This window comes from Oryx dammah, unplaced genomic scaffold, assembly GCF_014754425.2.
Source record: "Oryx dammah isolate SB20612 unplaced genomic scaffold, SCBI_Odam_1.1 HiC_scaffold_26, whole genome shotgun sequence".
NCBI classification, from domain to species: Eukaryota; Metazoa; Chordata; class Mammalia; order Artiodactyla; family Bovidae; genus Oryx; species Oryx dammah.
Window position 1 is genome coordinate 32,352,020 of NW_024070210.1, and position 27,318 is coordinate 32,379,337.

At 35.3% G+C, this 27,318-nt stretch overlaps 1 protein-coding gene across 1 annotated transcript; it reads right to left on the reverse strand.

Annotated features, from left to right (window-relative positions):
* Positions 1-415: 415 nt before the first annotated feature.
* ACTR10 (actin related protein 10) lies at positions 416-27,025 on the reverse strand. Its single transcript, XM_040226366.1, has 13 exons — positions 26,869-27,025; positions 24,458-24,530; positions 22,556-22,638; positions 20,869-20,977; positions 18,655-18,762; positions 16,868-16,935; positions 16,270-16,349; positions 11,227-11,262; positions 8,543-8,622; positions 8,392-8,465; positions 3,490-3,571; positions 2,410-2,611; positions 416-1,674 (listed from the first exon to the last, which is right to left on the reverse strand). Exons 1-13 carry the CDS (start codon positions 26,943-26,945, stop codon positions 1,493-1,495), a joined length of 1,254 nt encoding a protein of 417 aa, XP_040082300.1. The 5' UTR covers positions 26,946-27,025; the 3' UTR covers positions 416-1,492.
* Between the last annotated feature and the right edge of the window lie 293 nt (positions 27,026-27,318).

Below are 27,318 nucleotides of genomic sequence, written 5' to 3' on the forward strand. Positions count from 1 at the left end.
GTCTAAATGTAAATTATTTTAGTAATGCCTCATCTCAGTGTCAAATGCTTTAAGATTTTGTGCAGAGCAATCAGCTCACTTAGGCTAGAGTAATCCCCAATTATGGATACTCTCCTCATTCTTCAGGAACAAGGTCAGAAGCCTCCTCTACGAAGTTTCCCTGGTGCACTGGTCAGAACTAACTACACTGGTAACAAGAAATGGATCCCTTGATGGCACATACCACATTCTGTTTTGTATCACTGGTTGTGTACACATCCACTTCTGCTAACCTGCAACCCTTCCAAGGGCAGAGGTCCATGTCTTACTGTTGTAGCATTTACAGGATCTAAAACTATACAAGGTACACAGCCAAGAGTCAATAAATACTGAATGAATCATAGTTTGGGGCTACTAAAATAGTAGTACACAGTGACAAAGTAAACCTAGATGTATTTTAAAAAGCAACACATACACAAAGATAAAAATGAATCTTTTCCTATTCTTAATGCCAGGAACCAACTCTTTCAAGAGTTACTTGGTGTTAGTATCTTCATATACAGAGCACATAGCAAAACTAGGCAGGCTATAGAAAAAGAACAAACAAAATGATCAAACTATAAGTAAAAACAGACTTGGGACATATAATCTAAAAAATGTATAAATTCTTACTCAGTCTTCAGGACTACGAGAATACATATATATTTCCTATCTTCACAGGTACTTAAAAAGAATGAAACCAGCAACATTCTAGTAAGAGGTAGTTCATTAAAAACAAAGGAAGAAAAACAAAAATAAAAAATTAAGCAATGACTGAGTACATATTACAAAGAACCCTGCTTTTAGAAAATAAAAAGCACAAAAGAGTAAAGACATTATGAATACATGTTTAAACAGCAGTTGCATAAAAATGCATGAGTATCTTTGCATTAAAATAAAATATCTTTTCCTTAGAAATTCACAAACTATAAAGTTAAGAAAGTGAACATTTCCACATTTTGCTTACCAAATGCTTAACTATGCTACCCAAAATTAGTCCAAAAGTACCATTATTATAACCTGGACACAAACATCAAAACAAAAGGATCTTAAGACACAGACCCATGTAAATATCTGAAATAACTAGAAATGATAACATTATTCTTTAGATGAAATAATTGATGAAAATAATGAAATTAATGAAGTCTCTGATGCCCAAGACAGATTATGTGAATTATGGAGAGATGCTTTTCCTCTTTTTGAAAACTGAACTATGTAACAAATCTCCAAAATGAAACCGTTTTAGTATATTTTATTGATATAAATACAACTAATATCATAAGCATCAGCTACCATTCTACCATTAAACAAGAGAAACCAGTCAAAATGATTAAGTATTAATGTGACAAATAATTACAGAAATGCTTTCACTTCTACTAGTGTCGTCTCTAACAGCATTCTATACACTTTGTACAATTTGCTTCTAATTGATGAGACATTCGAAAAGAAGCAAAGTTGAATTTTAATCAAACTTTCATTTTTCAGTGGAAAATGCTCTCTTCATCAGAGGAGGCTGATTCTTCCCAACATCGAACATCATTTCTAAAGGTGGATTATTAAGAGAACACCAATCAGGTATACGGCCTGTCTGGTTATAATAATCCTTTGAGACTGAACGGCTCCCAAGTATGTCTTGCAGTGCTCCAAAAATAGCTCCTGTGTGGTAAAAAAAAAAAATAAAAAATTTATAGCTGATATGAAAACTTTTACTGGAAGATTTATGTACACTATATCCACTTCATTATATGATAAGAGAGAATGGGTAAAATTCAGTAAAGCATATTCACAGTCTTCAGATTAATTCCAGTTAAGCTGTTCGATATCCTATATTTTGAAAAACAGGGTAAGCCATAACTCTTGTATTGAAAATAACTTAAATGGCCTAAACTATAGTGAAAATGACTGTGTTACTATGTTTAAATGCAGGTAGAGTACAGTGGAAATATTTTCAACTCTGTACACAAAATAAATAATAATCTTAGTTTTCTTAGCCAAAACTGTATGTGGGATGACTTTAATGGAGAGAAGTTCATTTAAAAAAAATCAAAGTGCAAATGCCAAGAGAAAATAGATACATAATTCTGAAAATAATGTAAGGAAAAGTAAATGGTCAAAGAAAATTGATTAATTAATTGTTCTATTAACTAAGTAGGCAATTTCTAATAATGAATCATCTATAACCATTAGTAATGTCATTCAGGAACCATTTACTATATTATCCTTATTTTAAAAAATGAAATTCTTGGGAATTCCCTGGTGGTCTAGTGGTTAGGACTCTTCACTTCCACTTCTGGGGGTCTGGGTTCAATTCCTGGTCAGACAAGTAAGATTCTACAAGCTGCAAGGTAAGGCCAGAACAAACAAAATTTTAAAAAAAAAAAAAATTCTTACCTCCCAGCCATGCTACACAATTAGCCTTTGCAGGTGGAGTATGAATTCGGAATGTCTTGGTAGCAAGCGTTTTTTTATATTTTGGTTTTTCTACCAAATACCTTATTTCTGCAAGTAGTCTGTGAAGGAAACCTGGCAACATAGATGTGCCACCTATGACTACCAAATTCTCTGCTAGCTGCTTCCTGGTGTCTATTGGGCACTGTTAACAGAAAAAAAAAAAAAAAATTAACTTTAACTGTATAAATAATGCCTGATTGAATTTAAGAAAATATACAGATTATTAGGTGATCATTTGTATCACAAAAAACGGTCACAGCAAGGTTTCTTTAACAAGGGATTTTTTTCCTGTGACAAATATACCACCATAATATTACCATGTACTTAAATAAATCCTTAAAGATTTAAAAGCTAATAGTGTAGAATTTTAAATTCCAGAGGGCATATAGTAGTAATATGGGAGTATTCTCATTTTCAGGGTAGAATGTCTGAGTTGAGCACAGAACATAATAACTTTTTGTGGAAATCTAATTTTTCGAAGGTACTATTTCCATATCCAGAGTCAGCTGTCAAGAGGTAAGATAACATTCTTGGAAAAACTGTTTCCACAACAGTTCTCTCTAAGCATCAGGAATGTTAAAATCCTTCACTGATGTTATGATTTTCAAAAAAGTCCCTAGGTAGAGTGGGAGAAGTAGATAATATCTCCCTAAGTTTTTTACAGGAGTTCTATGGCTCCACAGTCATTACATAAAAGAGACATAAATATCCTGTGGAATGAAAAACTTAATACTACACAAACGTGCATGTGAAGAAACTACTAAGTACAAAATAAAAATCTGGTATTGTTACCATGGAAAAGAATGCATGATACATCTATAGCACAAACTACCCTGGGTTTGAAATGCTGTCGGTACCATATCTCAATCTAAAGTAAAACTCAGTAACTTTATGTAAAGTAAACTTCACATAAAAGATAAAAATGTAACCAATGGCTAAAATAAAAAATACAGATTTTTAAAAATTCTTTATAAAGGACTGTAATCATAAAAAGAAACCATTTACAAAATAAAAATATACCTGCATAAGGGAATCCAATATTAAAGTGGCAACTGATTTCTCTTCATTATCTTGCTCAAAAAGGATCTCCACAACAGAATCTCTAATGAATTAAGAACAGTGTTTTGTTGGTATCACGTAACACAACACAATACAACAGGTCTACAGACATATTAAGTGCCAGCACTATGTGAATGCAGAGTAATGATTAGAACACAAGGTGCCTGCATTTGTAAATGAGAAGAACAACAGTACCTGCCTCACAGGTGTTGCAATAAAGATGCAATGACTTAATAGAACAGCGCCTGGCACATACAAGGAATGCCCTAAGTACTAGCTATAACTATCACTATGTATAGATTTTGGGGGCTTCCCTAGGGGCTCAAACAGTAGAGTTTGCCTGCAATGCAGGAGAGCCCAGTTCAATCCCTGGGTTCAGAACAGCCCCTGGAGAAGGGAATGGCAACCTACACCAGTATTCTTGCCTGGAGAATTCCAAGGACAGAGGAGCCTGGAAGGCTATATAGTCCATGGGATAGCAAAGAATTGAACATGACTGAGCAACTGACACACACATGTAAAGATTTACATGTATTTTGTCCACCTTAAACCTAATAACAAAAAAGGAGTGAAAGTCTGTAAAAGTTAATGGAATTCAACAAATAGATCAATAGTGATACAACAGATTTAAAAACAAACCTTACCCCACCCAGCCAAAAGTATTTCTTTGTTGGTAAAAACAATACGTGGCAAAGATGGCTAGTTGCCTAATAAAATACTCATTTTCCTGTTCATTCTCAAATTAAAAGAACTCTGTTTTTGGTAGCACAAGGAAAATCTTTGTTGTGATGTAATATTTCTCTACCTTGATTGTGGTGGTGGTGAATGCAGAAACCTACACATGATAAAATCACAGAACAAAATATACACATTGTACCAATGCTACTTTACTGGTTTTAATATTGTACTATGGTTTATATAAGATGTATCCATTGGGAGAAACTTATGAGGAGTTACATAGGACATATCTATATTACCTTTGCAACTTCCTATGAATCTATAATTAGTTGAAAATTTTAAAAAATGATAAAACTACATTTTAAGCTGGATACAAAGCCCCTCCCCAGTTGAAATACTATAGTTAACAGCCTCTCTTGCAGCAGAATGTAGCTAAGCACCAGACAATGAGATGGAGGCAAAAGTGGTACTTGGGACTGGTAGAAAGTCTCCTTTACAAAGACAGAAAACACTTTTCTCTTTCCCTTCCTAGGACTGACTGCATGCTTGAAAAACATATGTAGTGGCTAACTCCAGCAACCACCTTGGAACCCAAGAACAAGGGCTATGCCCCCAAAGATGATAGGTGGAAGGAAACTTGGGTCCCTGATGGCAATTTTTATACCATCCTTGGACTATCTACCTCTGAACTTCTTTTAAGTGAAAGACAAATTCTATCATGTCGAAGCCAGTATTTTCAGGTTTGTATATCTGGTAATCAAACTGAACCCTAACCAATGCAATACAATACTATATATATAAATATACATATAATGTTGAAATAAAATTTGGACCACACTATACACACTACTTTAAAGTTTTTTTGAATCTTTTTCGAAACATAAAATTCTCTTCCTGATATTAACATACTTGCTAACTGTCCATCTCATGAGTATAGGATACTGAGGCCTAAGTATGCTGAACACTCATTCACTCATCGTTAGCCACCTGCCTCTAGGCCTGCACACTTTGCTTCTACCAGCTGAGCTGAATACTTACAAAGCATCAGTTTTCTTTTTCCAAAACTTTGTCAGTTAATGTGATGTTGAAAAGACATAATTTTACAAGTAGTACTTTAGAAATGAAGGCTTCCCAAGTGGCTCAGTGGTAAAGAAATAACATGCCAATGCAGAGACATAAGTTCTCTCCCTGGGTCAGGAAGATCCCCTGGAGAAGGAAATGACAACCCACTCCAGTATTCTTGCCTGGGAAATTCCACAGACAGAGGAGCCTTGTGGGCTACAGTCCACGGGCTCACAAAAAGTTGGACACAACTGGGTGACTGAGCATGCACACACTTAAGCAATGAAATAGTAACGTAGAAAATAAACACTTATTTTCTTCATTTTTTATTCTGGGCTCCAGTAAACAATCAGGAGAAATTTTAAAACAGTACATTAGTGAAAATAATTTAAATAAGAGGTATAATGATAAAAAGTTACTACCAAAGAGTATTACATTCTCACATTTTTGTTTCCCCAATCTACTATATTTAACATCTGTATGTCTATGTTTATCCTTTTAGTATCTCAAACTCTATGCTAATTATCTCAAAATCTTAACAGGATTGTTCATATTTATATAATTCTTTTCTGTGCATCTTCTGATCTAATATTTTACAGATGAAACTTTTATAATACAGATTTCATATAGCTTGGGTATAAACAAAAATTACATTGTTACCAGTATAATTATGCAAGTCCTTGGCAACTTAACTGCATTATCATAGTAATAAAAAAGTGAATTACTAACTGGTCCTAAAGATTTAGTACCTTTGGAAGAATGTGTTCTTTCTAACTAGACAGTATTTTAAAACAGAAATCAGCAAACTATGGCCTGCAAGTCAAATCCAGTCACTGTTAGTCAATCAGTCTGTTCAGTTGCTCAGTCACGTCCGACTCTTTGCAACCCCATGAATCGCAGCACACCAGGCCTCCCTGTCCATCACCAACTCCTGGAATTTACCCAAACTCATGTCCTACCATCTCATCCTCTGTCATCCCCTTCTCCTGCCCCCAATCCCTCCCAGCATCAGGGTCTTTTCCAATGAGTTAACTCTTCACATGAGGTGGCCAAAGTACTGGAGTTTCAGCTTCAGCATCAGTCTTTCCAATGAACACCCAGGACTGATTTCCTTTAGGATGGACTGGTTGGACCTCCTTGCAGTCCAAGGGACTCTCAAGAGTCTTCTCCAACACCACAGTTCAAAAGCATCAATTCTTCAGCACTCAGCTTTCTTCACGGTCCAACTCTCACATCCATACATGACCACTGGAAAAACCATAGCCTTGACCAGATGGACCTTTGTTGGCAAAGTAATGTCTCTGCTTTTTAATATGCTATCTAGGTTGGTCATACTTTCCTTCCAAGGAGTAAGCATCTTTTAATTTCATGGCTGCAGTCACCATCTGCAGTGATTTTGAAGCCCCCAAAAATAAAGTCTGCCACTGTTTCCACTGTTTCCCCATCTATTTCCCATGAAGTAATAGGACCAGATGCCATGATCTTAGTTTTCTGAATGTTGAGCTTTAAGCCAACTTTTTCACTCTCCTCTTTCACTTTCATCAAGAGGCTCTTTAGTTCCTCTTCCCTGTCGGCCATAAGGGTGGTGTCATCTGCATATCTGAGGTTATTGATATTTCTCCCAGCAATCTTGATTCCGGATTGTGCTTCCTCCAGCACGGCATTTCTCATGATGTACTCTGCATATAAGTTAAATAAGCAGGGTGACAATATACAGCCTTGACAGACTCCTTTCTCAATTTGGAACCAGTCTATTGTTCCATGTCCAGTTTTAACTGTTACTTCCTGACCTGCATACAGGTTTCTCAAGAGGCAGGTCAGGTGGTCTGGTATTCCTATCTCTTTCAGAATTTTCCACAGTTTATTGTGATCCACACAGTCAAAGGCTTTGGCATAGTCAATAAAGCAGAAATAGATGTTTTTCTGGAACTCTCTTGCTTTTTCCATTATCCAGCGGATATTGGCAATTTGATCTCTGGTTCCTCTGCCTTTTCTAAAACCAGTCACTGTATGTTTTTGTAAAGTTTTACTGGAATCCTAGTCCTGCTCACTCATTTACATACTCCCTAGATCTCTTGGAGGAGGAAATGGCAGCCCAGTCCAGTATTCTTGCCTGGAAAGTCATTAGGAGGAGCCAATGGGCTACAGTCCATAGGGGTCGCACAGAATCAGATGTGATTGAAAACACACAGGCACACACACACACACACACCTGATTTTGCACTCCAACTGTAGAGCAAAGTTGCAAAAGAGACCATATGGCCCACAAAGCCTAAGGTATTTAGCATTTGGTCCTTTATAGAAAAAGTCTGAGGGCTTTCCTGGTGGCTCAGTGGTAAAGAACTTGCCTGCCAATGTAGGAGACACCAGTTTGATCCCTGGTCCAGGAAGATCCCATATGCTGCAGAGCAACTAAGCCGATGCACCACAACTACTGAGACTGTGCACTACAGCCTGGGAGCCACAATGCCAAGCCTATGTATCACAACTACTGACGTCTATGCACCCTAGAACTTGTGCTCTGCAACAAGAGAAGCTAACACAATGAGTCCCCTACAATTAGAGAGTAGCCCTCACGCACTGCAACTAGAGAAAAGCCCACACAGCAATGAAGCTCAGCACAGTCAGAAACAAAGAAAAATTTTTTTTAAGTTTGATGAATCCTGTTTTAAAGCATCATACTTTATTCTCCAACTCAAAGAACGGCTAATTCTGAATTACTCTGAAGAACAGGAAAAAAATTATTTTTTAAGTTTTAAAAAGTTGAATAATAAAAATAATGATATAGTGTGTTAGTCACTCAGTCGTGTCCGACTCTTTTGTGACCCCATTGATTGTAGCTGGCCAGGCTCCTCTGTCCATGGGATTTTCCAGGCAAGAATAATGGAGTAAGTTCCCATTTCTTTCTCCAGGGGATCGCCCTGATACCGGAATTGAACCTGGGTCTCCTGTATTGCAGGCAGATGCTTTACCATCTGAACTATCAGGAAAGGCCAGTGATGAATGATGAAGCTTAATGAAAAACACATAATTAGTAAATTAATAATACTAAAGGCTTCAAAAATATTAATGCCAAAAATTTATTTTAGTTCATTATTTTGCTTGTAAAAATTAAAGTCTAACCTGATTGATCCAAGTACATGTAAAATCTTCTCTCCATCTAATGGGTAGTCAACATTTGGGGGTGGTGAGGGACGCTGAAATATAAATATCACAAGCGTAAGTATACAAAGTACAACCTACAAAAAGAATATACATTTCTTTTTCAGCTTACCTCAGTATTCCCATCTATATTAAATTTTGCTGCCTGGATGTTTAGTCCACGCTTCAGATCACTAACAAAGCAAGTGCGCACTTAAAAGAAAAGGAGACATCATTATGGTTTGTGATTGAGTCAACGTCCCAGTTAAAACAATTCAAGTAAACATGTTAATCATCTATTCTTTCCGATTTTATAAACTAACTCTGTCTTTAGTTAGCTTACAATTTATTCACATCTAAAAAGCTTTTCATTCACCACAGAATCATAAGACATGCTCCATGTTCTTGCCACAAAGCCACATTAAAAAAAATCTTGGTTGGTCAGAACACAAAGCTAAATTTTGGCCTTAGCTGCAGTAACACTCTTTAGTTTACTGTTTTTTCTCCCTCTTTGCACACTACATCACCTTCTTTTTTTCACTTTGAACATTTATTCTTTTAATTATTATTTCTGCTGCAAAGTACCTTTTATAATAAGTGGCTTCAAATTATTTTCATAAATAGGTAAGAAATAAAAAACTTTTTCACGAAGGGACAAAACTGACATTAAGAGCAAGAAATATAATGATTTGGTTACTTACTTACAAAACATGTTGACATAATGTTATATTATACAAAATTCTTCATTTACTAATTCAAAATATACTTGTGAAGAATCTAAAATATGCCAAGGACCTACTGCATAGCACAAGGAACTATATTCAATATCTTGTAATAATGGAAAAGATTCTGAAAAAGAAGATGTATAACTGGGGACTTCCCTGGCAATCCAGTGGTTAAAACTCTGTGTTCCCAATGCAGGAGGCACAGGTTTGATCTCTGGTCGGGGAACTAAGATCCCACATACCTCATGGTGTGGCAAAAAAAAAAAAGAAAAGGATATATATAACCGAACCAGTTTGCTGTTCCCTGAGATACTGTAAGTCAACTATAATTTTTTTTTAAAAAGGAATTTACAGTATGCTAATATGTTAGACAGTAAGCTAGTGCTCAAGTTACAACTTTAAGTCTTCATTAACTATTTAAGAAATGTAAATACTCAGATCCTCAACATCTTACATACTTAGCACATGAAGGTGTTCTTCTTTAAGGAAACTAAATTCACTGTATTAATAATCTGAGAACAGATAAATTACACTTAAGGATTTTAAAATAATTGAAAAAAACTTAGGTATTACATAAGTAACATAATGTTTGTGAGAGTAATTATACATACTGCATATCTGTTTTTAATATAAATGGGTTCCTACTACACACATTTTCCAGCAACATGCTTTTTCCCTTCATATATTATTGATACCCTTCCAAATCAATACATTTATCCTGTCCTTTTTAGAAGTTATATGGGTCCCACCTGGGGTACCGAATAAATAAATAAAAAGCCATATGGTAATCCTTATGATGAAGGTCTCAAATTTCATTCCACATTCCCTCTTGCATAGGGTGCATATTTTTCAATTTTTATAAATATGCCAAAGTACCTTCCAAAAAGGTTAGTTTTCAATTCTTACTAATAGCAATATATTAATTTTCCCATAATCTCACAAACACTAAATGTCTGTCTTTCAAATTTTTGCCAATATGATGTTTGCCTGGCTAATGGAAACTTCTTTTCACAAGTTGGAAGCTATATGGAAAGAAATATTCCAAGAAGTTATCAACTGTTACATTATGGAGAATAGGACTGGAAGAATGGAAGAGAAACTATTCATTTCACTTGAGATATTTCCTCTATTATTTGAGCTTCTGCAGAAAGAATGAACAAATGACTGAAGTTTTATAATAACTGAAGAGGTTTTAGATAATTATGCCACGTAAGTAAGCAATGTAATGAAGAATAAGATCCATTTTGCAGCCTTAGCTCTCACCTTACCCACTGTGTGACAATGAACAAATCATTCACTATCTCAGGGACCCAGCTGTATCAGAATATCTCCAGGTCCCATTTAATTTTAAAATTCATTATTGTCTAATTCTCTATTAAACATTCTAGAGTATTAATTTTACATGACAGTAATGAAGAACATTATAGTTTAACTGATTTCCTCTCAGTGAATCAAGATACCAGAAAACTCAATTTAAACATTATCATAAAAATATACTCTAGCAAAGGAGGAATATTAATAACATATCTTATTAAAGTGAATCTAATATATTTACCCAACTGTAGAATTTCTGAAGTCAGTAAAATGATTTTTTTAACATTATAAAATTCATTTAAAATACTAAAGAATAAAAAAAAAAATGCTAAACAACACAAAATCAGTAGTTTCCATAAGCAGTATAATTGTTAATTCATACTGTGAAAACTACTAATTCACTAGTAACTCTGTATCTCTATCACTGAGAAGTTTCTTTAATAGTACATTAAAAGTAATGACAGAAGGGAATTCTCATGAAGTCCAGTGCTTAGAACTCTGCACTCTCACTGCTGAGAGCCTGGGTTCAACCCCTTGTCAGGGAACTAAGATCCCACAAGCTGGTGGTGTGGCCAAATTAAAAAAAAATAATGCCAAAAACTTCCACAAATTTGAAGAAAAAACAAAATTTTATATACATTATTCCACAGGGTATATGTTAAGTAGTTTTAGGTTACTGCATTATAAATTTAATACATTTTGTATCTGTATACTTAGAAACATGCCCTCCAAATGAATACTTAATGATGAAAGGAAAAAAAATAGGAACTTAGTTTACCTTTAATGTCCTCCAAGATACCTTCTGGAATTGAACCTAAAACAGAAATTTTATTTACAACTATAGAACTTCAATAAGCAGAAACAGTCTATTAAATTGCACTCACATTTCCATCTTCCATTTCAGCAAACTATTAAAAAGTACTATAATTTTTTTTAAAAGACAAATAGAAAAATCAGGTTTACTTTTAGGGAAGAAACGTCAGCATTCAAAGTCAAGCCAAAGCACAGAAGTTGAAGCCAGATGTACACAAAGTACTAAAGAATGTGACTAATACTCATAAATTTGATTAAAAAAAAAAAAGACCTTCAAAATATAGCAGAATAAATGGCATTGGATAGGAACTGACCAAGGAAATCTTTTCTACCATAAAAAGATTTGCTGATTTTCTTGTGTTAAAATACTTACAAGAAATAGCCTTAAAAGTGAGCTAGCTACTTTTCTTTTACAAAAAGGGAAGTTGCAAGTTTGCTTATCTTTCCTATGATAATGAATGACCGTCAGTGAGTGACATACTAACTTAATACATATTTGTAAAAAGGATCATGCATAGACAATTTTTTTCTTCAAGGTAAACGTGACATTTTAAAAAATGAGTGAGAAAGTACCTATTATATAGATTTCTTTGAAATTTTAGAAAGATTTTAAAAGATAATGTTTGGATATGTTAATTATTTATGTCAAGAAAAACAGAAATGTATAGCTATAAAAGGAATCATGATTTAGTAAGGGTAATCATGCACTTCTTCCATCTGGAGCTACGTATCTTGTCAGTTACTGAAACTGAAAGAATTAAAATTAAAAACCACATCTTTAAGATGCTAAGCCATAATCTTTAAAAATTAATAAACTATTTAATCACACCTTTTTTGAGAGGGAGCAAAAAAATTTACTATTAGTAAATATGACTTTGGAATTATTATTTTACCTTTATTATATGGTCCTTCCCAAATTCTTTTGTGTTTTGTAATACAGTAATAATAATATACATAAACTTTATAAATTAGTATAAATGTAAGTATGTATTGCAGGTATATATTCAAAATTTTTTACTGGTGAGGCCAGTGTGTGATCAAAAAGTTTGAAGACTCCTAAAGTTAAATGTTAAAATTTATCCCATGGAGAATATAAAGATTTCCAAATCAATTTAAACCTGGCTATATATAGATGAGAGAAATGTAACTAGATTATAAAGAATGTACAAATTTAAGAATAAGTGCTAAAAACTGTAACATTTCACATGTGCTAAACTCTCTCTAGGAATATTCAAATGAATTCCAACATGTGCCAAAGACATTTGGTAATGTTAGAAAGTTTTCTCTAGGCAACATGGAAGGCAAGCTTGAAAATAAAAGGCTTATTTTAGTTAGGAGTAGATGCTGGCTTTTGGAAGGAGCTTCTCAATCTTATCAGTTTAATCACAGCCATTTAGACACTGCAAATGAGGTATTCATTGGCTCTAGCTTTGAAAAGTCATATTTAAATTTCAGCTAATTTAGAATAATAAGTATAATATTTTACATATAATTTACTTTTCAACTACACTTTTCAAATCAATGTATTTAGTCTTTGTAAGTTTTAAGTAAGTATATTTATTCTTTTTTGAACAAAGTTCTAAATACTAAATAAAGAGGTCACTTAAGGATACCCAAGTATATGTAGGTCTTAGATCTAATCTTTGCCAAAACCATGACAAGAGATATTTAAATATATTTGCATTTCTGATCCTAAGTGGAAAGTAAAAGTGTTAGTCACACAGTTTTGTCTCTCTGCTATCCCGTGGCCTGTAGCCTGCCAGGCTCCTCTGTCCATGATTCTCCAGGTTAGAATACTGGAGTGGATAGCCACTCCCTTCTCCAGGGGAGCTTTCTGACCCAGAATGAAACCTGAGTCTTCTACATTGCAGGCAGATTTTTTACTGTCTGAGCCATCAAGGGAGTCTCCCTTCTAAGTGAATTCTTCATTCCTCAACTACTGGGACTATATGGCTAACTATGACAGAGTCAAGATTTTGGTGCATATGAGAAGGAAAGATTAGAAGCAGACTTTAAGACAGTTGGTTAAGAAAAGGGTGTCCAACCTAGATGTCCATCAACAGATGAACGGATAAAGAAGTTGTGGTACATATATACAATGGAATATCGCTCAGCCATAGAAAAGAACGAATTTGAGTCAGTTCTAGAGAGCTAGATGAACCTAGAGCCTGTTACACAGAGTGAAGTGAGTCAAAAGGAGAAAAACGCCACATATTGACATGTATATATATGGAATCTAGAAAAATGGTACTAATGAACTTATTTGCATGGCAGCAACAGAGAGGCAGACAGAGAACAGACTTATAGATACAGCAGTGGAAGGAGTTCAGTTCGGTCGCTCAGTCGTGTCTGACTCTTTGCGACCCCATGAATCGCAGCACGCCAGGCCTCCCTGTCCATCACCAACTCCCAGAGTTTACTCAAACTCACGTCCATCAAGTCGGTGATGCCATCCAGCCATCTCATCCTCTCTCGTCCCCTTCTCCTCCTGCCCCCAATCCCTCCCAGCATCAGGGTCTTTTCCAATGAGTCAGCTCTTCGCATGAGGTTGCCAAAGTATTGGAGTTTCAGCTTCAACATCAGTCCTTCCAAAGAACACCCAGGACTGATTTCCTTTAAAATGGACTGGTTGGATCTCCTTGCAGTCCAAGGGACTCTCAGGAGTCTTCTCCAACACCACAGTTCAAAAGCATCAATTCTCTGGCGCTCAGCTTTCTTCACGGTCCAACTCTCACATCCATACATGACCACTGGAAATACCAGAGCCTTGACTAGACAGACCTTTGTTGGCAAAGTAATGTCTCTGCTTTTGAATATGCTATCTAGGTTGGTCATAACTTTCCTTCCAAGGAGTAAGGGTCTTTTAATTTCAAGGGTGGGACAAACTGAGAAGTAGCATTAATACATATACATCACCGAATGTAAAACAGCCAGCCAGTGGGAATCTGCTATATGACACAGGGAGCTCAAACCCGGTGCTCTGTGACAACCTAGAGGGGTGGGGTGGGACAGAGGTAGGAGGGAGGTTCAGCAGAGAGGGGAAATATGTATATTTATGGCCGATTCATGCTGATGTATGGCAGAAACCAACACAGCACTGTAAAGCAATTATCCTCCAATTAAAGATTAAAGGAAAGGAAAAAAAGTGTCTAAGAACACACAGTTCAGAATTTTAAGGAAACGTTACAAAGTCAATTTTAATGAAGACTTTTATTAAAAATATCTTGGGGGACTTCCCTGGTATCCAGTGGTTAAGACTCTATGCTTTCACTGCAGGGGGATGGGTTCGTGTCCTTGGTTGGGGAACTAAGATGCCGCATGCCGTGAACCAAAAAGAAAAACATCTTGGGATGCTACACTAAACTACACTAAAAAGGTAACAAAGTTTATCTGGAATGGATAAACAATAATCTGATCTACAGAATAAAGAATGCTATTATCTTAACTATCTAAAGAACAACAGGAAACAATATATGTAAGGATAAAAGTCCTAACAACCTGCCCTTCTCTTTCCAGGCACTTGAAAATAAACAAGACAGGGATTCTCAAAGTCTATTGATAGAAAAAGTTAAAATGTACTATAATTAATACTGCTGAGGGTGTAACAAGAGAGGGGAGTAATTTATTCTGCTTAGGGAAATAAGGAAGGCTTCACAATTCAAATGACCTTTCTGTCAAGGAGAGAGATCAAAAACTCAAATAGGTAAAGAAAAACATTCCAGATAAAGAAACAGTATAAATGAAGGCATGGGGTTATGGAAGAACAATGGTGCCAGGACTATACCCTGGAAGAGGTATGAAATTTACTGCAGCTGAAATAAGGTGCAAAGCGTTGAGTTTAGTAGTTAAAGCTAAAGCTAAGTTAAAGTTAAAAGGTAGAACAAAGTTGGATTGTAAAGAAACGTGTATCGAACTGATCATTTGGATTTTAACCTGTGGAGACCAGCAAAAATTCTCAAGCAAAAGAACAATGTAATCAAATTAATTCTGTGAAAGTTATTCCTGGCAAGAGTATGAAATAGACTAAATGGGTCCAAAGAGTAGGCTCCAAGAAAGAAGAAATGAGGACCTAGTTTACAATGTCTTTGTTTTCAAATGTTCTGTGTTATAGAGGACAAAAAAAAAGAGACAAAAAAAACGATTTCTGAGGGAGAATTGAAAGGATTGATACCCTAGTTTTCTAAAATGTGAGCTCAGGAAGAAATAATCTAACAATGATTTGTTAGAATGAATTTAGGGGAAGAGATAATGTGTTTACTTTTAGAAACCTTAAGTTAGAGGTGCCTAAAGGCATATGTAGTTTCTATCTAAAATGAGCTGAAAATATGAAGTTTAGAAGAAGGGTCAGGCTCAGTGATACAGTTAAGAATCAACAGCATACAGATGTAGCTGAAGTTATGGGAACACATGAGATCACATTTAAAAAGCCAGTAGGAGAAAAAAAAAGGAACAAAAAATGGATCCCTAGAAGAACATCAGCAGGGAAAGAAAGCAGGAAACTAAGAAAGAATAGTTGGAGAAATAAAAGAAAACCACAAAGGAAGAAAAGTCCTGAAAGCTAAGGGAAGACATAGTATCAGGAGTATATGACAATCCAGATGCAAACTAGTACACATAGAATGGATAAACAACAAGGTCCTACTGTATAGTACAGGAAACTATATTCAATATCTTGTGATAAACCATAGTGAAGAATAATATGAAAAAAGATAAATATATATATAACTGAGTCACTTTGCTACACAGCAGAAATATAACATTGTAAATCAACTATACTTCAATAAAATTTTTTTAAAAAAAGAGAGTATATGATAATCCATGATGTCAAAAGTTCTGGAAAGAATGATTAAAATTTAACTACTAGATCTGGTGATTAATAACAGCTCAATAATGACCTTATAATTGGAGCCAGGACATCAGAGTGATGTGAGAAAATGAGAATAAGTATGCAATGTGGGGGGAAAAAATGAGTTGAATGTAAACCTTAAATCGATTTAAATGATCTTACCCATCACAGAGGGAAGGCTCTGTTCTTTAGCAGCACCTGTGTCAACAGTACATTGTTCCAACAGTTGAGTTTCTAACTCCCTGAAGAAAAAAAAAAGTTACTGTAATTAAAATATTGCAATTGATATCCTTTTCCTATTTAATACTTTTAGTTCATAACATAACATGATGCTTTAAGTAACAGTGGTTTTACCCTTAAAAGATGAACATACTCAAAGTTAATAAAGTGAAGTCACTCAGTCATGTTCAACCCTTTGCGACCCCATGGACTGCAGCCTACCAGGCTCTTCTGTCCATGGGATTTTCCAGGCAAGAGTACTGGAGTGGGTTGCCATTTCCTTCTCCAGGGGATCTTCCTGACCCAGGGATTGAACCCAGGTCTCCTGCATTGTAGGCAGATGCTTTACCGTCTGAGCCACCAGGGAAGTAAACAATGGAATAAATAACAATGAATGTCCACATTACAAGTCTTCTATTGATCACTGTCAAAAAAGCAGCATCTTTTTTTTGTTGTTGTTATCTTTTGTTTGTTTTTTATTTCTTTAACATCTGATTTTTTGGTACAGGTGAAGCAATGTGCTAAATGCCAAGAAACTTACTTGTGAAGAGCTTTTCCTCCTAAGGGGAGTGCTCCCCAACAATTCAGTACTGGGATTCCTTCATATATCTATAAAGTAGTCAAGGATATTACTATTTGAGGAGGTAAAAATGTGTTTCCCTCACCTCTGCACTATTATTCTACATCAGCTGGCTAAATTCTTTAAGGAGTTACAGAAAAATCAGTCTTTTTTTTCTTCTCCAAAGAAAATAGCTAAATATATACATACAAATACATGGTAAACAACACACACAGAGAACTCATCTGTTAGAGCTTGGGTGTCCAATAAAGTAGCCACTGTCCACATGTGGCTGGTCTGAACTAAGATACACTATAAGAATAAATTCCACAACAAATTTAGAAAACTGAGTAATAAAAAAAATAAAACCGTAAAATATCCCACTATAATTTATTGTTATATATTTAAATAATATTTTAAATATATTATTTAATACACTAAATACACTACAATTTCATCTCCTTCATTTGTATTTGTAAAATCTGTAGCTCTTAGAAAAATTTTAAATTACACGTCTCACACTGTGTTTCTATTAGAGCTGAGAGAATAGTGAACGATACTGTACTATGGATTTGCTACCTTATTTTACATGTTGTTTTTCCTGATGTTTCATAAAGTACATTATTTATGAAAAGCAAAAAGTCTATGGGTAGGAACACTGGCTTTGAAAACTAACATGGGTTTGTATCTTGGCTATACACTTCTATTAACTTGGGTCAGCCACCTATCTTCTCAACTTTCAGCTTCTCATTTATATAATAATACTTTTTGTTATGAGACGTACACACAAAATACTTTCTATTTTAAAAAGCTATTGCCTAATTCAGTTCCTGAGCAGCTAATGATCCTTGATCTCCTTCCCATGATTATTTCTTATAACACACATATAGATCTCAAAATTCCAAGAGTTTTGCACTTACGTACTTCAAATTCCTTTTCAAATGTAGCAAATATCTACTCTAACGTTTATAAGAAATATTTATACCTATTCTCTACTTAAATTCATTTAATGACTGGGAATGGACCAGTTTATAATCAGTAATTTCATTTTGTAACAGCTGAAATTACTAGGGAGTTCTTCCCTATGGCAAATGATACAAAACCCATAGCACTTACTGTGCAAGTTATGTGCCAGGTTCTATACCAAATACTTTACACATATTATCTCACTCTAGTCACACAATACCCCTATGAGGTGCAATTATTATAATTCCCATTTCACAGATGAGGAAACCTGGGCCAAGGGGAGATTAAGCTACTTGCCCAACATCATACAACTAGAAAGCTTAGCTGAGACTTAAACTTATATATTTGATTCCAAACCCCAAACTCATAAACCCTATGCCATACTGTCCCCATGATAGCCTCAGGAAATTGAGAAAAAAAAGGAATTTACTTTTCGACAGTGAGCCCTTCAGTTATTTGAAGGCAGATCTCATGTTGTCATTAGGTTTTAATTTTTCTTGATTTAACTTTCTCATTTGTTTCCAATTACTCTTCATATGACTTATCTTAAAACTTGACTATCCTATCCAACTTCTTTGATCCTAGGTCTGATCTCTGGAGTATGTACTGGGATCAAACCATAATGACAATTTCTACAGAAAGCACATTTAAATCTCAAAATCCTGTCAATTTTTTCCACATATATCATATTTGTACATGATAATCCAAAATAGCTTGATGCAACAAAAACAATTTGTAATAAGCCTAACTATTTCAAACTAGAGTAAAAACTGCAAAATTAGCTGGTTTACAAAAAAAGATACAGGTAACACCAGGCTCTCCCTATATCCACAATCTAGGACCATGGCAGAGTTTATCCCAAGTGTAAGAAGAGCCATTAGATGACTTGGAGCAAGCAAGACAGATGGAACCTAGGAAACAACAAAACCAGAATGAACATCAGTAGTTGAAGGTGTTTCCTTTACATTTCAAATATATTTGAAAAAATTCATAATTATGATTCTTATTCAACCATTTTATAGCACCTAATAAAGAATTAACTGATTTACTTGAATTTACACATAATCAAAATATACTGTAATACACAAAAACATTCTTTAAGTTCTATAAGTTGTTTCATTTTGAAATGACAATTATAAAGCATTTCTATTAACTCAGTTCTTTCTTTTGGAAGAAAAACTGAAAACAATAAAGGGATGGTCCAGAAACATACATTCAAAGAAAATGCTAAATTTAAAAAAGAAAGAGGTATCTTTATCATCATTTGAGTTGTGTTTATGTTAGTGTTCTTATCTGGTATAGATAGAAACAAAGAAATAGGATGGGGAACACATGTACACCCACGGCTGATTTATGTCAATGTATGGCAAAAACCACTACAATATTTTAAAATAATTAGCCTCCAATTAAAATAAATTTAAAAAAAAGAAATCAAGAAAAAAATTACTAAAATTAAATCAATTAATGCTTCACACAACCCATGTGCACAGGCTGAGCAGGAAAAAAAAAAAAAAAGATAAAACCATCTCTTTCTTTTTTAAATTTAGCATTTTCTTTGAATGTATGTTTCTGGACCATCCCTTTATTGTTTTCAGTTTTCCTTCCAAAAGAGAAAGAACTGAGTCAATAGAAATGCTTTATAATTGTCATTTCAAAATGAAACAACTTATAGAACTTAAAGAATGTTTTTGTGTATTACAGTATATTTTGATTATGTGTGAATTCAAGTCAATCAGTTAATTCTTTATTTAGTGCTATAAAATGGTTGAAATAGAAACAGAGAAAAAGAATTCTTGACTGTCCTTACAAAGTTTATAATATGAATTATATTTTTTAAATGTTATAATATAGTAGTTAAGAACAAAAGTGAAGAACTACAAAAATCCTTAGTTCTAAGTGACACTTTTCAGTGAAAATCCTGCCAAATCTAACACCCTAAATATCAGATAAATATTCAATCAAAATATGGAAGTCCATCATAACCAAATGGCAAACAAAATAATGGATACATTTCCCTTACCTAAGTACAGCAGGTATTCTGGTAATATACTAGATAAGAACACTAACATAAACAAAACTCAAATGCTAAGTTCCAGTAAAAATACAGAAAATCATCTATTTTATTTAGATAAGAGCTGAAGTAACTTCTTACTATGTTTTGCATTCTCTCTACTGCAAACCAAATTCCTGATTTAGTGACATCAGTTAAGTATAAGAGGGTACATAACCTGTTTCTCTGTATCTGTCCTACTAAATTATAACTTAGAAAAATTAATTGCCCTTATCTCATAAATAAATTGTAATTTTTGATATATTTTGTGTTCAGTAGAGTGTATGAAAATTAAATTTATATGTGCTCAATTTCTTATATATTGTACACATTTTATACACTCTTGCTAAAAAACTTTAAATTTCCAAGGCAGAGATTTTTAAAATGTTGAACAATAAAGATTTTGGCCTACTATGAAATGTAATCATCTTATGTCATAATTTTGGTCTTTAAAATAATCTTACTAACTCATATAAAATGATAGTTATGAATAATATCACTAATATCAAGATCTAAGAGCCATTCCTGGCAATGTCCACTTACTCTATGGGAGACATTATTTGAATACTTCATTTACTAGGAATTTAAAGCCTACGAAATGAAAATGAAAGAGCTGGAAAATTTAGAACAGTCAACATACCTAAAAAATGAAAACTAGAGAGACCTGGAAGAAAAACATCATAAACTTCACCAAAGAAGTTTTCATTTCAGGAGGAAAAAAAACAAACCCAAAACTTAAAACCTGTAGTAAAATAAGTAAGAGAAAGAGCAATAAATAGGAATCTTCAATTATCCAATTATCTACGTATTAGAGAAAATGCAAATTATGCATGAAATAACCATACAAAGAAAACAGATGGTCAGTTTATTTTGTCATCCAATTCCTCTTTTCAATGAAGCAAGTAAAATGAGGACCTTTTAGTTTAAGCTTTGAGTACCTACTAAAGACAACATAAAAAACAGGTACCTCAAAATACTTGAAAAGAACACGAGTGAGTGTCTCTCTGAAGTGGGAAGGACATAATACAGACTCGATAACCACAACTCTGCGGTCTCTGGGATTCACCAACAGATGCCTGAAAAGTGATAGTTTTAAACAGTTTAAAAGTTTGTATTTTTTCACATAATGCAATTTGTTAAGGTTAAAGAAACTGTACCAACTTCACTTAAGAAGCTTTATAAAAGACATCTTCATTTTATGATCCACGAAAGACAACGTTTATTGCTGAATATTTTAATGTTATAAAATTTTTTATTCAATTTTTAAAGGTTATTTTCCATTTACAGTTATTACAAAATATTGGCTATATTCCCTATGTTGTACAGTATAGCCTTGAGCCTATCATACACCCAGAAGTTTGTGCCTCCAACTCCCCTACCCCTATGTTGCCCCACTGATATCTTTAGTTTGTTCTCTGTGTCTGTGAGTCTGCTGCTTTTTTGTTATATTCACTAGTTTGTTGTATTTTTTAGATTCCACAAAGAAGTGATAACATACAACATTTGTCTTTCTGTCTGACTTATTTTACTTTGCATGTGTTAGTCACTCAGTCATGTCCAACTCTATGTGATCCCATGGACCATAGCCCCCCAGGCTCCTCGGTCCATGGAATTCTCCAGGCAACAATACTGGAGTGGGCAGCCATTCCCTTCTCCAAAGGATCTTCTTGACCCAAGGATCAAACCCAGGTTTCCTGCATTGCAGGCAGATTCTTTACTGTCTGAGCCACCAGGGAAGCCCTCACTTGGCATTATGCCGGTCAAATCCATCCATATTGCTACAAATAGTAAAATTTCATTCTTTTTTAATGGCTGAGAAGTATTCCATTGTATATATGCCATAGAAAGACAACATTTTTGATCTCTTATTATATGTCATGCACTGTGTCAGGAAATTTACACCTATTTATTCATCTATCTCAGAAAACAAAAACTACAGCCTATTATGAATACTAACTTGAGTAATTAAAAGGATGTTTTGTCTTTTTAAGCTACAAAAGTAGTATACACTCACAAGACTCCAAATATTATAGAAGTTTATAACTTGGAAAGTACAAAAATACCTTATACCTCTTCTGACCAGAAACTATTACTAACAGCACTTTGTATATTTTCATTACTGTGTGTTGTTGTCGTTTAGTTGCTAAGTCGTGTCCGACCCTGGCAACTCCATGGTCTGTAGCCCTCCAGGATCTCCTATCCATGGGATTTCCGAGGCAAGAATACTGGAGTGGGTTGCCATTTCCTTCTCCATCATTACTGTGTATGTATATGTATATATTTTAACAGAAATATTCATCCCATAGATGCTGTTCTACAAGATTTTAATTAACAGAATATCTAAGACCTTTATGTATCAGTACATATGGATATAAAACTTTTTTGACAATACGGTGTTTTACGATATGAATCTATTAATACAGTAATTAAATTATCCAATCCCCTTTACTAATGGACATAGTAAATGTCCTTATGCTTACCAGTTTTCTAGTCTTCAAACATGCTTTTGAAAAGATTGAAAACAAAAAAGTTAAAATGGCAATTGGAAATTAACCTCTTCTATTACATGAGAAGTAATATGACCAAATATCACTATTATGGGCACTAGGAAAAGCTGGGGGGTAGGGGGCAAAGAAAACACAATTACATTTTACCTGAAATACAGTATATGGATGAATTCCTTTAGGTAGGAATATAGTTCTTCTGTATTGATGTTATATTGTACAACTTTGATAGGCTATAAAAAATTAAAATGATTTATTAATTTATATTAATAATCTCAAATTAAACATGCTTATTTATTTTACAAATGGATTTTCTCAATAAGTCAAAAGCAATTTGTATTTAGACTAGATGCAAATATTAAAAATAGATTAATCACTTAAATTAGAAATCTTTAAGAAATGGCATGTCCAAAATGACAAAACATTTTGGTCTACAGAATAAGTCTGTACACACAGTGAGTAAAGACCAGTGCTCATTACATTTTTCATCTGACATTATTTTGCCATCATCAGTAAAAAGCACCATCAACTAAAAAGCATCAAAGGCTTCATCAAATACTCCAGACTTGGTTCAGTTCCTGTTATTTAGTCCCAAAACACTGACACTTGTCCTTTTGTAGTATCATTCCACTTGATATATTCTCTTTTAGTTGACACAGGGACAGTCCCAAAGTAAATCAACTCATAAATATGTGTGGAAAAATAAAAACATGCACCATTAGCACTAAAGCAAACACTACCAAACCAGGGTGGTGGTGCTGCTGCTGCTGCTAAGTCACCACTAATACATCACAAGGGCTCCATTCACTGCATCCTGCTCCAACTTGTGTGTTTATAAAAACAAATATGCTCATATTTGTTAAATAAGGGAATAATATCTATATAATAAGGAAGGTTGTACAGTTCATATTAGGCAAGAGGAGCTGAAATGATAATAGCAGAGTTATAACCTTCATCAAGGTAAAGGAAGTCATCAACTCAGTGGTCACAGAAATGGGCATTCTTTGAGATTTAGTTTTAAAAAGTTTAAATGATCCAGCATGTTGGGGGCTACCATACCAGGGTGAACCCTTTCAAGACCTTTTATTGGGTTGCATTTCTTCCTGGTCCCACCTTAACAATAGCTCAAGAGGCTCAGAGCTCACTTCTGTATCTTCATTGTCTCAGCACCCATCAATCAACAGTTTCAACTATTTTATTTTATTTTAAATATCTCTAAGAGAGCCTTCAGCTCAGTTGTATCTTAAAGTTATTCCAATTTTTTCCTGAGGTATTAATTTTTGTTTTTGCTAGGGCTCGGATTACAAAGTTACGTGGGTTTTAAATTATGTGCTCCAACCCTATTTTTCCCCCAAACCTGTCTGTTTGCAATCAAGAAGAGGTTTTTCAGGAATGCAAATATTGAGTTATGGTAGGAATATTTGTATTTTAACAAGCAAATTTTATGGCATGCAAAATTATTCTATTGTTCTACAATTCCTAATCTGCAAAATTAACTTTGGCAAGAAAGTTTCTTTTAAAAACTGTGTTTTTCACAGATCCTTTGAATTACAGATAAAGAAATGAGAATCTGGCTCATATTTTTGAACAGGGTAAGAATAAAATGATTCTATAATTACATTACAAGGCTCATGCAATTATTTTACTAAGTTTAAAAACTTTCTCTTAATGTTATAGAATTACATTTTTATCCAAGTTGTATAGAAAAAGCAAATCTATAGAGACAGAAACAGCATCCATGGTGGGGTAGGAATGACGATCAACTATAAACAGGCATTAGAAATCTTATTAGAATGATAAAAATGTTCTAAAACTGAATTGTGGGGATGGCTGCATAACTTGATATAGTCTAAAAATCTCTGAACTGCGTGCTTAAAGTAGGTAAATTTTATGATATGCAAAATTAAACCTAAATAATCAAAAAAGTTTTCTTGGCTAATACTCTAAGCTATACATTTAGCACTGTTCTAATCAATCTTATTTAAAGTCACATTTAAAAATATTTTACAGTACAGCATTTATTTTGCTAATTTGTTTTTTTAAAAAAAATACCTTAGGCATGCCAGCTTTTTTTATCACACTGGGAATTATACATCTTGGACCAGTTTCTCCAGCAAATCCACATCTGCATATAAAATAGAAAATTGATACATTCAACTATTATAACATTCTTTCTATATATTTGTCACAGAAACAAGGTTTCTGTATTTTTTTCAAAGCAGTGGTCACAAAAACATCTAGAAACATCTATTCCAAGGGGAAAAAAAAACTAAGGAAAAGTTCGTATCACCTATTGTCGTGTCCTACTCTTTGCAACTCCATGGACGTCCGTGGAAATCTCTAAGCCAGAATACTGGAGTGGATAGCTTTTCTCTTCTCCAGGGGACTTTCCCAACTCAGGGATTGAACCCAGGTCTCCCGTATTACAGGTGGATTCTTTACCAGTTGAGCCACACGGAAAGACCTAGAATACCACCCAGGAATCAAACTGGGGCTTCTTGCATTGCAGGCAGATTCTTTACCAATTGAGCTACCAGGGAAGCCTATTCATTAAGTAAACTAAAGGTAAAAAAAATAAAATCACTTTGAATTAGTACTAGTGAAATAAACCAGTGTATTATTTTATGGTAGCATTAACTTTTCAGTTTTCAATTTTATTTGAATTTTAGGTAATACATCTCTACAGCCATGAGTCTGTACTCCAGTTTCTGATTTCATTCCTATAGTTCATGTTACTCATAATTCCATCATTCTAATATTATTTAGTTTCCATACTGAAGTTTCCTTTGGTCTATTTTTAAAACTATACATATCTGACATAATTATAATCACACTGTTCATATAACATGAATTCATAAAATAAGCTTCTGCCCAAACTATTAGTTTTCACCGCCATCATTTTTTTAATTGCATATAATATTTCATCCTTTTTTAAAAAAATATTTTCCTTTCTTGATTATTTAAGTATTTCCATTTCTGTTTCCCACAAGACAAAACTTTGCTAAAAATGCTGTTAAAAACGATTACCATGTAAGTTCAGTCTCAATATTATCTCTTTTTGTCCTGTCTGGTTTTCAGTACTCATCTCCTCATATTCCCAAATAGCTTTCTCCATCTTCTTTTAGCTATACCCCCAGGTTGACCTGGTTCAGTGCTCCTCAAACTCCAGGATGTAACCCACTGGTTGGATGCATAAACCCATCTCATCACCTTCCTGTTGTCTTTGTCAATAACCATTCTCCTATATAATAGCATTCCACTTCTCATTTCCTCAATATACCTAAAGTAATTATCTTTGGGTATCAGCCTCAAGGTACTTACTATGCTATTAAAACAAACCTTTAAAATAAATTTAACAATGCACTTGTGGGAAGATCTTGCATAGAACAGTAAGAGAATATCATGAACCAAGAACTATGTTTAATCCAATTATGGAGCACCTGATGTCCAATTCTGTTTCTTTTTGGCCATGCTTGGTAGCTTATGGGATCTTAGTTTCCCAACCAGAGATTCAACCCAGGCCCTTGGCAGTAAAAGCACCAAGAACTAACCACTGGACCGCCAGGGAGTTTCCTCCAATTTCTTAAACAGGCTCTTCTGACCACTTGTTCAACAAATAGTTATTACACACTATATGTCAGGCACTATTCAGGGATATACAAAATTTTTTCGAATAGTTTCCATTATATATATATGCAATTCTGGCTGTCACGTTCCTTTTTTCTTGAGCCCAGTGCAATGGTTCTAAATCTGGAGTCCACAGACCACTGCGATGGTCCACCAAGCTCTGAAATTGTGTGCAAATATTTTAAGGTTTGTGTATTTTTTGCCTTTCTTTCGGTCATCAATAGGATCTATGTCATCCAAAAGGTTGAGAATCACTAATCTAGTGTTTACAAGTTGCCTTTTAAAATATGGTAAATTTCTTAATCTAAAAGCCGTGGGGGGCAACAAAGGCTCTCTAGTGTCTACAGGGTTTCGGATCGTTACGCATTCAGTCTTCCTAATTCGACGTCCCACTCTTGGGAAGCAAGATACATATGAATTTCCAGCACCAACAGCATCTCTGTTCAATAAATGTTTAATAATGAAGGCCGCCATCAAGTATTACAGTTCGGCTGCCCCCTAAGGAGACAAAACTAAGATAAGCAGGGCCTAGGTCATCGCTGTCATCCCCTGCATAGGTGACCCCAAAGGGTCCCTTCAGTTTGGGGGTGAAGACAGGGGCTGCAGTGAAGGCCATTCTCTCGAAGCCTCTTGGGCCTCTCTAGGAATCAGGACCAGCCCGCCCAACGGATCGCCGGGATTCGCATCGCCCACGGTGCAGGTAACAGGGGCCGTCATTTGCGGAGGTCCCGGGGCGAAGTGGAGGCCTAAACAGCCGCCCCCGAGACTGCGATGAGGACCGGGGCTGGGCCTGGGGTTCGGCTACCCGCCCTCCCTTCCCGGACGCAGTCACTCACTTGGTAAAAGCCTCTCCCAGATCTATCACGACCGCCGTTTTCTCCCCGCCGCTTCCCAGGCCCTCGTACAGCGGCATGGTAGCAAACAGGCCGGTAAATACCCTGAGACCTACCGACCCCGGCAGCCGACAGATCTCGGCGCTCGGGGGGCGGGGCCGGGGGGGGGGGGACGGCGAGCGTGCGGCGGCGCCGGCGGGGACCTCGCGTGGGCGCGGCGCACGGGGCCCGGGCTGTCCCTGGCTGTGCCTCACTCCACGTCGGTCCTGAACTCTCGCAGGCGCCCGCGTCCTGGGCACTAGGAAGCTACGAGTGCACGCGGCCGCTGTTCTGCATACAGCTGGGGTAGGGGGTGGAAAACACCGAGGGCCGAGGCGATCAGGCGCGCCGGGCGCCCCTAGCTGGGGCGGAGCCAAGCCCGGGTCCTTCCCTCCGGACCGCCCCTTGGGGTAA

What these genes read in the sequence shown, in the direction of transcription:
- ACTR10 (XM_040226366.1), bottom strand. Translation starts at nt 26,945, where the DNA reads ATGCCGCTGTACGAGGGCCTGGGAAGCGGCGGGGAGAAAACGGCGGTC. An exon ending in ATCCATATACTGTATTTCAG is followed by an intron (nt 20,978 to 22,555) that starts GTAAAATGTAAT and finishes ATCACTTTTCAG; the next exon opens with GCATCTGTTGGTGAATCCCA. An exon ending in GGGAGAGCCTGGTGTTACCT is followed by an intron (nt 16,936 to 18,654) that starts GTATCTTTTTTT and finishes ACTACTTTATAG; the next exon opens with ATATATGAAGGAATCCCAGT.